General features: G+C 47.3%; 1 protein-coding gene across 1 annotated transcript in view; it reads left to right on the top strand.

The window, feature by feature from the left end:
- The window catches only part of CASC3 (cancer susceptibility candidate 3), a 22,718-nt gene extending 15,611 nt beyond the window's left edge, over positions 1-7,107 (top strand). Inside the window, exons 7-14 of the mRNA XM_010842616.1 lie at positions 34-719; positions 2,068-2,132; positions 2,830-2,944; positions 3,180-3,278; positions 3,526-3,740; positions 4,366-4,488; positions 4,675-4,738; positions 5,389-7,107. Of these exons, the coding sequence (XP_010840918.1) occupies positions 34-719; positions 2,068-2,132; positions 2,830-2,944; positions 3,180-3,278; positions 3,526-3,740; positions 4,366-4,488; positions 4,675-4,698 (1,327 nt within the window). The 3' untranslated portion in view covers positions 4,699-4,738; positions 5,389-7,107. The remainder of the gene's footprint in view (positions 1-33; positions 720-2,067; positions 2,133-2,829; positions 2,945-3,179; positions 3,279-3,525; positions 3,741-4,365; positions 4,489-4,674; positions 4,739-5,388) is intronic.
- Positions 7,108-10,863: the final 3,756 nt, after the last annotated feature.

The following is a 10,863-nucleotide window of genomic DNA, read 5'->3' as shown; positions in this document are numbered from 1 at the left end:
CCCTTTTATTATTTCTCTGTTCCCTTTGTTCAGGTTTGGGAGTCCTCCACAAAGAGATCCAAGCTGGATTGGTGAGCGGCCAAATAAGTCCCATCGCCACCAGGGTCCTGGGGGCACCCTATCACCCAGGACATTTATCAACAGGAATGCTGCGGGTACTGGCCGCATGTCGGCTCCCAGGAATTACTCTCGATCTGGAGGCTTCAAGGAAGGTCGTACTGGTTTTAGGCCTGCGGAAGCTGGTGGGCAGCATGCTGGCCGGTCTGGTGAGACTGTTAAACATGAGACTAGTTACCGGTCTCGGCATTTGGAGCAGACTCCTGTAAGGGATCCATCTCCAGAAGCAGATGCTCAAGTGCTTGGCAGTCCTGAGAAGGAAGAGGTAGCCCCCGAGATACCAAATCCTGCTCCTGATACTGCACCACCAGTTCCTGACAGGCCTGTTGAAAAGAAATCCTATTCCCGGGCAAGAAGAACCAGAATCAAAGCTGGAGATGCAGGCAAGGTTGCAGAGGAGGTGCCCCCTCCACCTGAAGGGCTGACCCCAGCACCTCCAGTCCCAGAAGCTACACCTCCTACGCCTGCTAAGACTGGAAACTGGGAGGCTCCGGTGGATTCTACTACAGGGGGTCTTGAACAAGATGTGGCACAACTAAATATAACAGAACAGAACTGGAGTCCAGGGCAGCCTGCCTTCCTGCAATCACGGGAGCTTCGCGGTAGGTACCTAGGGTTAATGGCTAGCTTTTATCCCTTTGCATTGTTGGACTTAGGGGCATGGAACTAATGCTCTCAGAGATGTGGTATCTGACAATATCTTCATTTTCATTAATTGCAAGAAACAGATGGATCCATAGGCATATTCATCCAAAGAGCTCAGAGCAGCTTTATCTGTTACATAAGACTAGCCCATTACTTTGCTTACTGTTTACTATTAACTGATCAGTCACCACCATTGAGCTTCTGAGTGCAGAATCCTTTACCACTCTCTGTAGAAAAAGTGGAAGAAGGCAGTGTTCTTTATTATTTTAGCTAATGGTTAAATGTTTCAAGGCAGAAACTGCATTTGAATTTGGATGAGCATCTCCTAATCTCTTTGAAAGGAAAGCCTCTAATTTCCTTAGTCTTCTAGAGCTAGGCTGCCCAGTAGAACTTTCTGTAATGATGGTGCTTTTGAATACTTGTAATGTGGCCAGAGTGACTGAAAAACTGAACTTTTCATTTTTAATTAATTGAAATTTAAGTAACCATATATGGCTAGTGGATATCATGTTGGGACAGCATAGTGCTCATGACTAGGAACTACCTACCACCCCTTTGACCCATCCTTTTTTTTTTTCTTCCTCCAATCAGATAGATCAGAGGATCTTTTCCATTGTTTCTGAAATCTAATTCAAACTTAGATTGGAAAACCTCACTTGGACTGGCAGTTTAGCATCCTTCTCTGGTGTGTGTAATTTTGGAATATCAAAAACTAGGGTAGCCTAAACTGGACCTGGAGTTGATCTTTGGATAGAGAAGTAGACTCTGTCCTGCCAGTGCCTTATTACTATTGAAAGACAGTCTCTAGAACATCCTTTTTGGTCCTGAGTCATCTTCAACCAGAGGGGAATCTCTTCCCATACTTTTAGCCTAGACCTCTGTGGCCAGAAATAATCAGAGGTAGATTTAGAACATCCTTCTCTGCCTAGTTGTTGCTCAGAAACATTAGGATTGAGATTTTCCAATATGTTTGATAATATGCTAATTATAACCTCCTAGGGATTCTGTATGGTAAATATTTGATGGGAAAATTTTGAACTTGCATTTTCTGAGTTGCATTACTGAAGCAATTTTTTTTTCATGTTCAAAGGCTTTACTGCTATATTAAGGTAGCAGGCAGTGAGGGCAAATTTCCAAAGGCTGGTGTTGACAGGAAGCAGAGATAGTTTAACAGGAATTTTGTTAGTTTAAAAGATGAGAGCCATTCCCCATGTTGGATTCTTTACCCTGTCATTTTCTTGATGTATCTTTAGTTCTCTTCACATCTATCTGCTCTGCAGCAGTGACTTTTTTGGTATATTACAGGTATGCCCAACCACATACACATGGGAGCAGGACCTCCACCTCAGTTCAACCGAATGGAAGAAATGGTACAGAGGCGGAAAGGGGTGCATGTAGAGGGTTGCATGTCACAGTTGGGTCACTGTTTAAGCCAAGTCAGTTTTCCCACGTTTCCCTTTTAGGGTCTCTGGAAATGTACGGTTTAGGTTTGGGTTTATAGCTTAATGTTTTTCATCAGTTTTTCAATTCATTTTGTAAATTTTTTTTTTGGTATGTACGTACTGCTGTATTTATTTGGTTGCTCTGGGTCTTCGTTGGTCCAATGGGTTTTCTCCAGTTGTGGGGAGTGGGGGCTACTGTCTCCTTGCAGTGCACAGTTTTCTCATTGTGGTGGCTTCTCTTGTTTCGGAGCACAGGCTCTAGGCACATGGGCTGCAGTAATTGTAGGACATGGGCTCAGCAGTTGTGACTTCCTGGCTCTAGGACACACAGGCTTCAGTAAATGTAGTTCCTGGGCTCTGGAGCGCAAGGACTTCCGTGGTGGCACATGGGCTTAGTTAGTTGCTCTGAGGCATGTGAAATCTTCCCAGACCTGGGATCAAACCCATGTCCCCTGCATTAGCAAGCGGATTCTTATCAACTGTGCCACCAGAGAAGTCCTGCAAATACTTCTTTAATACTACCATGTACCCAGTAAATGTTTTGCAGTTCTACAGGACGTTAGGACTTAATAGGAGAGTCAGCCTTTTGGAAGTCTTCTTGCTCTGACCTCTTTCTTTCTTTCAGGGTGTCCAGGGTGGGCGAGCCAAACGCTATTCATCACAACGGCAAAGACCCGTGCCGGAGCCCCCTGCCCCTCCTGTGCATATCAGCATCATGGAAGGACATTACTATGATCCACGTGAGTTTATTTTTATAGCTGGGATATATTTCTTGGTAGGATGAAGTGAACTAAAAGACCAGCCTTCTGAACTTCCCTTGTGACCTCTCATGGTGGTTAACGAACATTCTCTGGTTGCTATTTTCTTCGTATGGAAAATTGAGAACATCTTTTCAGCGGCTTGGGGGACAAGGAAACTTGTCCATTTGATGGAAAGAGTGAGGATTTATGAGAGTCCCAATGTGATATCTTACAGTGCAGTTCCAGGGACCAATCTATACCCATGGTGACAGCCCTGCCCCACTGCCTCCTCAGGGCATGATTGTACAGCCAGAAATGCACCTTCCCCACCCAGGTAAGCTTTGCACCTCTGTATGCTTCTAGTACATAAGGATGTGTGTTGGGGGCATCACAAACCCCAACTTTCTCAGCTCTATGCTGCTTGCTTATGAGGCTGGCCACTTTGGCTACATGGGCAACAAACTCCTCTTGGGTCCATCCTGAGGACTTGAAATCTGAGCCTGTTTGTGCTGAGCAGTCCAGCCAGGCCATCCCATGGAAGAGGTGTTACCTTTTAATTGTTGTTTCTTCTCCTTGTCCAGGTTTACATCCCCACCAGACACCGGCACCTCTGCCCAATCCAGGCCTCTATCCCCCACCAGTATCCATGTCTCCAGGGCAACCACCACCTCAGCAGTTGCTTGCTCCTACTTACTTTTCTGCTCCAGGCGTCATGAACTTTGGCAATCCCAGTTACCCTTATGCTCCAGGGGCATTGCCTCCCCCACCACCTCCTCATCTGTATCCTAACACACAGGTGAGATGGCTGATGAGATTTTTTTAAGTATACATCCTTTAAATCAGACAAGAATATAGGATGAGGAGAATACTCAAGGAATTCTAGAGAGCATTTCAGTGCCACTGATTTGCATGTGATGGTAGGAGCTGAAAGTGCTACTTAGGTGATGCCTATCATATTTGCATTCTCTTCCATTTTTTTAGTGGTGTTTCATTCAAGTGTTTTAGTATGTCTTAGGTGGGCATGTCTGCAATTTATTTAACTAAATAATAAAGCCATATTCTACCTACCAGCCCTACCCTTCCCTGTAGTGTTTAACTCCCAACAGGTTAACACCATCTGGTATCTGGAGTCTTACCACTGAGCTCAGTGTCTTCCATTTGTCAGCTGATGGTAGGAATTAGAGAAAGCTGGGCAGTACTTTGAAGAAGTAGGAACTATATTAGGACATACTAAGGCAGAAAAGAATAATTATTTTAAAGGGGGGCAGCTTAGAAATTCCCCTATACTCTTACAGATTTTCCTTATAAATTATAAAAAAATTCCCCTATATTCTTATTTTTGTGCCTGAATAATATTTACTGTTTAGCATAGTTTGGATGAATTAATTCCTTTTTCTTTTCCTTGCTTATTGGGCTCCCAGGCCCCATCGCAGGTATATGGAGGAGTGACCTACTATAACCCCGCCCAGCAGCAGGTGCAGCCAAAGCCCTCCCCACCCCGGAGGACTCCCCAGCCAGTCACCATCAAGCCCCCACCGCCTGAGGTATGAGAGCTTCTAGGAAAGGAGCTCTGAATAAAGGATGTTGGGGCACATCTGACATCAGTGGGCTTTCCTTTTCTTCAGATTTCCTTCCTTTTCTTGTTGTGTTTCTATGGAAAATGGTCTTTTTTCTTTTTCCTTTTTTTAAAAATAATGACCTGATAACAAATTCTAACTTTATGATTTCAGGTTGTAAGCAGGGGTTCCAGCTAATAGGAATTTCTGAATATTTTAAATCTAACATCAAATAAAAGTAAGTGTAAAACTTATTGTGATTCAGAATGTTCTTAAAACTAATTTTCATGCTTACTAGCTCAACAATCACCTAATTAATGCTCTTAAGTTGTAATCATGGGATATCTCAGGGGGAGGCTTAGAGGAGTCCCAAAATTTGCCAATTTCTTCATTTTATGAATGCATTGAGTAGGGTTGAGTGGAAACCATTGTCAGTGTGGCAGCATTTTATTTGGGAAGATGGAAGGAAAAACTGCAAGAGGGCATTCTTTATTAAAGGAAAGGGGAAATCTGAATTTGAGGGGTTATAGCAGAGCCAATTCTAAAGGTTGTGGAGGAGGGACTTCCCTGGTAGTCCAGGGGTTAAGACTTTGAGCTGCCAGTGCAGAGGGTATGGGTCCGGTCCCTGGTTGGGAAACTAAGATCCCATATGCCATGTAGCACAGCCAAAAGATTTTAAAAAATAATAATAATAAATAAGTTTTTAAAACCACTCTTTAAAAAACAAAGGCTGTGGAGGACAAAAACCAGGAGGTTTTGTTGTGTTGTTTTAGGGATATTTCTTTAGTGTACATTCTTTAGAAATGTGGCTTTTTGAAAGTAGCTTGTAAATGCCTAAAAGGTCCAGTAACATTTTGGTGGTTCTTCCCTTTTTCTCACTCCTGTCAGGACAGCAGAAGTGAAAACCTAGGAGAGGAGAGAAAACAACTGGCTGTCTGAGCCAGGAGAGCGTTGAAGACCCAAGGTGGCGCCTACCAGCGAGCAGCTGAATGAAGGGGACTCCTGCCTTCCTCTGAGGGTAGGCTCTGTTGGATAAACGAAAAACAAGTGGACTTCCTCCCGTTTTCAGTTTGTGTTGTGTCAACTGTGCTCAGAGGAGCAGAGATCCAGACAGCCCAGGCTTCGGAGTCTAGGAGCCCACGTCTTTTGCTCTTCACTTTCTCCTGGGAAATTCGTGTCTTCTCCTCCCAGGGAAGCTTGGAAGCTCCTTCCTGTTTCGTTTTGTTTTCTAAGATGTTCATTTTTAAAGCCTGGCTTGTTATTCTTAAATTAATATTCTTTTAGTCCATCACCCTATCCCTTCTCCTGCCCCTCTTTTTCACTCTCTCTGCCTTTATATTAAACAAGTTCATTCTTTGGTTTGCTAGCTCCTCTGGGTTCCCTTTTGGCTTTTCCCTACATCCCAGATAATTGAGAACTTACCAGCCAGTCTGCCCCCACCAAGTCTACAAAGAGCTGATCTTTCATTTTTTTCTTGGCATTTTTTATTGTGTACTTGGAGTTTGTTAAGTCTTCTAATACTGTGGAAGCATTGCTGTCTGCACAGAATGTCCCATTGTGGAGAAAATCTCACTGTGGTAGGAGCCCTTTTTCTTGACTTGGGTTTTTAGAATTTTGAGCCTCCATCAGTCTCTGTACTCTGATAATCTTTAGTTCTCTACTGAAGGCAGAATGTCAACAGTGGGGAGAGATAGCAAACCAGAAGCTTTAGTGAGAAAGGGAGGGTAGAGTGAGAGCCTTTGCACCTTAGGGGTGTGTATTCACACAGTCCTCAGGGCTCAGTCTTTGAGGTGAATGGAGTTAGAGGGCTCTGCTCTTTTTTCCATCCTTTCTACCACACCCTTTTCCAGTTGCTATGGACCAATGCATCTCTAGAGGTAAAAATTACCTAGCCAGCAATCATCCCTGTCCATTGCAATTGCCCTTCTCCTCGTCTTTCCTGCTATAAGTGTTTTAGGTATTACTACCTTATTTTCCCAAGGACAGTTTTACTCCTGTCCTTGCAAACAGGATACCACACCTGGGCCTAAAAGCAGTCACTTTTCAGGGCAAGGGCTTCTCCCTCCTTTCCTCCCTATCTACGGCACTGAACCACTCCCCAGCTGCCTCTGCAGAAGAGATTCCTGTTACTACAGCACTTGCGTCTGCCAGGGGTCACTTGGCCACTGTCCCTGTCCTACAGAACCTGAGGGAGAAGGTGGCAGCTATGTCTCTCCCCAAGTAATGTCACTAATTCTGTCCCTTCTCTTCAGCAGTTGGCTTAACCACTTTGAGTCACAGGTGTGGGGTAGGAGGGGAGAGAGGCACTCAAGCTGGAACCCCCAAGGAGGAAATAACTAAGAGATTCTTCCAAGGGTAGTGCATGGTTGTGCCTTTTGTAGGCTGTTCCCTTTGCCTTAAACCCGAAGATGTCTCCTCAAGCCAGTGGGCCGCATGCCCAAATTCCCAGACCTTAAGACACTGTGACAGTTGTCTCTGTTGATCCACTGTGTTCTGTTGCAAGAATTTCTCCATGTGTATTGCTGTTGTTTGTAACTGTTTTAAAGAGCGCACATATGTGATTGGCATTGTGACTTGAAGATAATAAAATTTAGACATGTAAACTTGGCTCCTTTGCCAGTGTTTTGCATGAGTCTTGATTTGGGAGGGAGGGAAGAGGACTCCCTGACTGCGTAGAGTCACAGTCACAACTCTGGCCAGCTCACACTTGAGAAATGGAAGCCCAAAGAGGTGGGAAGCCCAAAGAGGTGAGAAGCCCCTGTGGGGCCACAAGTGACTCCCCATTGGTTAACTTTCTCAACCACATTGCCGTGTAGACACCAGGAATATGCAGTCCCTTAGACTGGAAGTGCAGGGGCCAGAAAAACGAATAGATGCTGTGTACCCACGTGACATCTGGTATCCCTCATGCCTGCCTTTGTGTTTGGCAAGCAAGTTTCCCAGGGCGGTGCCCCACATGTCAATATAACTACCAGGTCCTGGATAAAGGGGGAGGTGTGGAGAAGTAGCTGTCCTCTTGAAAAGGAAATTTGCACTGGCATGAAACCTCAAGGACCACAGTCTAAGAGGCTCGTATCAGTCTTAGCGCAATTGAAGAGGGGACACTCCAGTGTTCTTGCCTGAGAAACATCATGGACAGAGGAGTCTGGTGGGCTACAGTCCATGGCATTGCAGTCGGACACAACTTGGAACAACGCACAATCCGGCAGACTGTGATTTGGGGAAATAGTTCTTGATGGAAATGTGGCATAAAATGAGAAGTGACCTAGCAATATGGAATAGAGTTTTGTAAGAAATTAAAATTTATGTATAGAATAATAGTTGCATATATTCAAAGTCTGGCTAAAGGGAAAAAAAGAGAGAACAAAAGACCAGCTCTGGTTTATGCTGCCAGTTAGCTAGGCCACTGGGTAGCTAGCTTTGAGTTTACCTATTTCCTCCTCCAGATCCCGGGTGGTGTGGAAGTTTACTACAAAGGCTGTCCCTGGTGTGGGGCAGCAATTGAATTCAGTGTGGAGCTGGCAGCAGCTGTCCTTGAGTCCCACAAATCTTTGTGGTACACCTTCAAATGACAGTTGGGACTCCCTCGTATGTCCCTTGCTGCTGCTGCCACAGCCAGAGAACCATTGACTCTTCTGACCCTCACCCCAGATTTCTCTTTGAATCATGTCAGTTAACTTCCCTTCTCCTCCCCTGCAGAGTGATGGGTAACTATGGGCCTGATCTCGTGGGGTCATACAAAGAATGCCAGCCAGCCTTGGGGGTGGGTCGCTGGCAGGAGGAATAAGCGTGTTTAGATACTTCCCCCTCACCCCTGCCTCTTGATTCTCCAGTCCTGCAGTTAGATCCCATTGCTCTCCCTGTTGCCCTGGTAACCAGCTCAGCAAGAAGAAACTCAAGCTCAGCAAAGCCCCCAGGTTCTCTGACCTCCCAGCCTGCCTCTCAGTGGGCAGAAAGAAGGCAACTGTTAGGGGCAGACAGATCAGTCTTAGGTAGTCCTGCTGTATCCCCTTCCAGAAGTCCATGGACTGGGTGCTTAAACTTTTTGCCCCCCTTCTCACAGGTATTAATCACACCGCCCTCTCTCCTTGTTTCTTCCATCATAGAGTGTAGATGCCTTGACAACCATCTTCCCCACGAGGTCAGCACGTGGGCCTTATGAGAGACTCAGAACAGCAAAGGACTTAGAATCCCAAAGTTGTCTCCCAGCATCAGTAGCCCACTTAAGTTGGGTTGTCCCTCTAGGGCAGTAATTCTCAATCCTGGCTACACAAATCACTTGCGGATCCTTTAAAAAAAAACACCATAAACCTTGGCCCTACTTCAGAGATCTGATTTAATTAATTTGAGGTGTGGCCGGGGCAACAGTATTTTTGAAAAGTTCCTTGGATTACCATGTGCAATTGGGGCGAGAACCACTGCTGTTCTAGGAGCGCCATAACTTGATGCTGGTTTTCCTCTCTGATTCAAGGTCTTGAACTTAGTCTATGCCTGATATCCTTGAGTAATTGGAGGGTGCTGGGGTCCTGTTCCCCAATTCCAATTTCCAGGAGTCTCTTTGACCCTTGTATTTGCAGCCCCCACACGCTCCACACTCCCCAATTCTTCCCCCTTCCTAAATGACAATCCCAAATCCTGCCCAGAGAGGACGTTACCAAGGCAACCAGCTTAATCTGGTAACTGTGGCATGTGCTGGGAGTGGAGCCCTCCTCTCTTCTTACTCAGTTCATGAAATGCCTGGGGAGCTCCAAGCCACTCCAGCCAGCTTCCCCTGTTGACCCCAGGGATAATAGGGTATCCAATGAAGAGAGTATCAGGAAACTGATACTTGGATCTCTAGCTTCTCAGCTAAAATTGTGCTCTCTCCTTTTTTACTGTTCCTTTTTGCAAATCCACAAACAGATGGGTGTGCAAAGCTTTAATTCTGCGAACACATGCTCTTGTACACATCGGACCAGATAAGCACACACGGTGACACGTGTAGTACACACCCTGTTCAGTTCTACCACCACTCCCAGGCTTTCGCATTCCTGTCTCTGCCTGGCCCATGCACAGTAAACAGAGGTGGGGCATTGTCCAAGGAGCCTCAACCCATATGTTGCCTGGTGCCACTCCCCCACCTTGTTACTTTAACCTTGACGTGCTTACCCTGAGCATGTCTCCATACCCGCCTCTACCTGGGACAGTCTATCCTTAGCGACAGAATGCTTTGGGCATAGGCATCAGAAATAAGGATTATCTGGAGTGCATATTCGGTACCACTTCCCCACTCCATGGCTATGTCACCTCTGGAGGGTCTCTCTATGCCTCATGGTGTTGGTTGGCAGTTCTAGAGCTTGTCACCCATCTCCACGGCTCTGCTTCGTCCTGCTGCCAGTAGGTGAAAGTGCCCTTGTGCTCCTGGTCTCGCTCTCCCTCTGCCTACCATCTCTTCTCCTCACCCTAATTAGACTTGCCACAACCTGCTGCTCTCTGCTTGGCTCCTACCTGCCTGCCAGTACCTGCCTCTCACAGGCCAGGCCCTCACCATCTATTGTGCCCTACCAGAAAGGGCAGATGGGTGGTGCCCCCCCTTCCCCCTCCCCCCTTCCAATGCCAGTTCACTCAAGGCCTACCCAGCCCTTTTTACAGAAGGAAGATAAAGACCACATACTCCACTGAGTATGGCAACAGAGGGCACAGTCGAGATCTAGAGTGATGGACACCCAATCAGCAATTTTTGTAGGCCTCCCTCACTTGAATATAGGCAGGTCCATCAAGGTGTGCAGCCTGATTTTTTGCAGTGATACCAAGAGTCCTCCTAAGCCTCGAGCCAGGAAGCTCCCTCTCCACTGGTAAATGACTCCCTCACCCTTGCCTTTAATGTCTGCGTCTACTCCGCACCCAATCCATTCAGCCCCTTACTGTTTCTCTCACGGTCAGCCCCAGCGCCCAAGTTCAAGCCTCGCGCGGCCCAAGTGGGCGGGCCCATGAAGGGTAGGGGCGGGGACTGGGCGGGGACTGGAGGAGGGGGTGCGGTCTCAGTTCTGCCACCTTCCCCCCGGCCAGGAGCGCAGCCGCCGACGCCGCCGCCGCCGCGTCCTCACAGCCTTGCGCTCCGCCCGCTGTCTCTGCCGCCGCAGCCCGGCCCAGGAGCGCAGAGCCTTTGGGCACCGGCCCCGCAGCCTGCCCACCCTTCGGGCCGCGTGCGCTGCAGCCGGCATGGGGGGCCACTGAGAGCCGGCACTCCTTCCCTCTGGTACCTCCCCCGGCCACTGGCCACTGGACTCCGGCCAGCGAGCCTCGGGCACCTCTGGCCCCTAGTCCGGAGCCTGGCACGGCCCTCAGCTCTGCCCCTCCGGCTCTGAGCATCGTGTCCCCGCC

Source organism: Bison bison, unplaced genomic scaffold (genome assembly GCF_000754665.1).
Source record: "Bison bison bison isolate TAMUID 2011002044 unplaced genomic scaffold, Bison_UMD1.0 scf7180017864180, whole genome shotgun sequence".
In the NCBI taxonomy this organism is placed as follows: domain Eukaryota; kingdom Metazoa; phylum Chordata; class Mammalia; order Artiodactyla; family Bovidae; genus Bison; species Bison bison.
The sequence above is the reverse complement of the archived record's forward strand: the minus strand, read 5'-3'. Positions and strand labels throughout refer to the sequence as shown.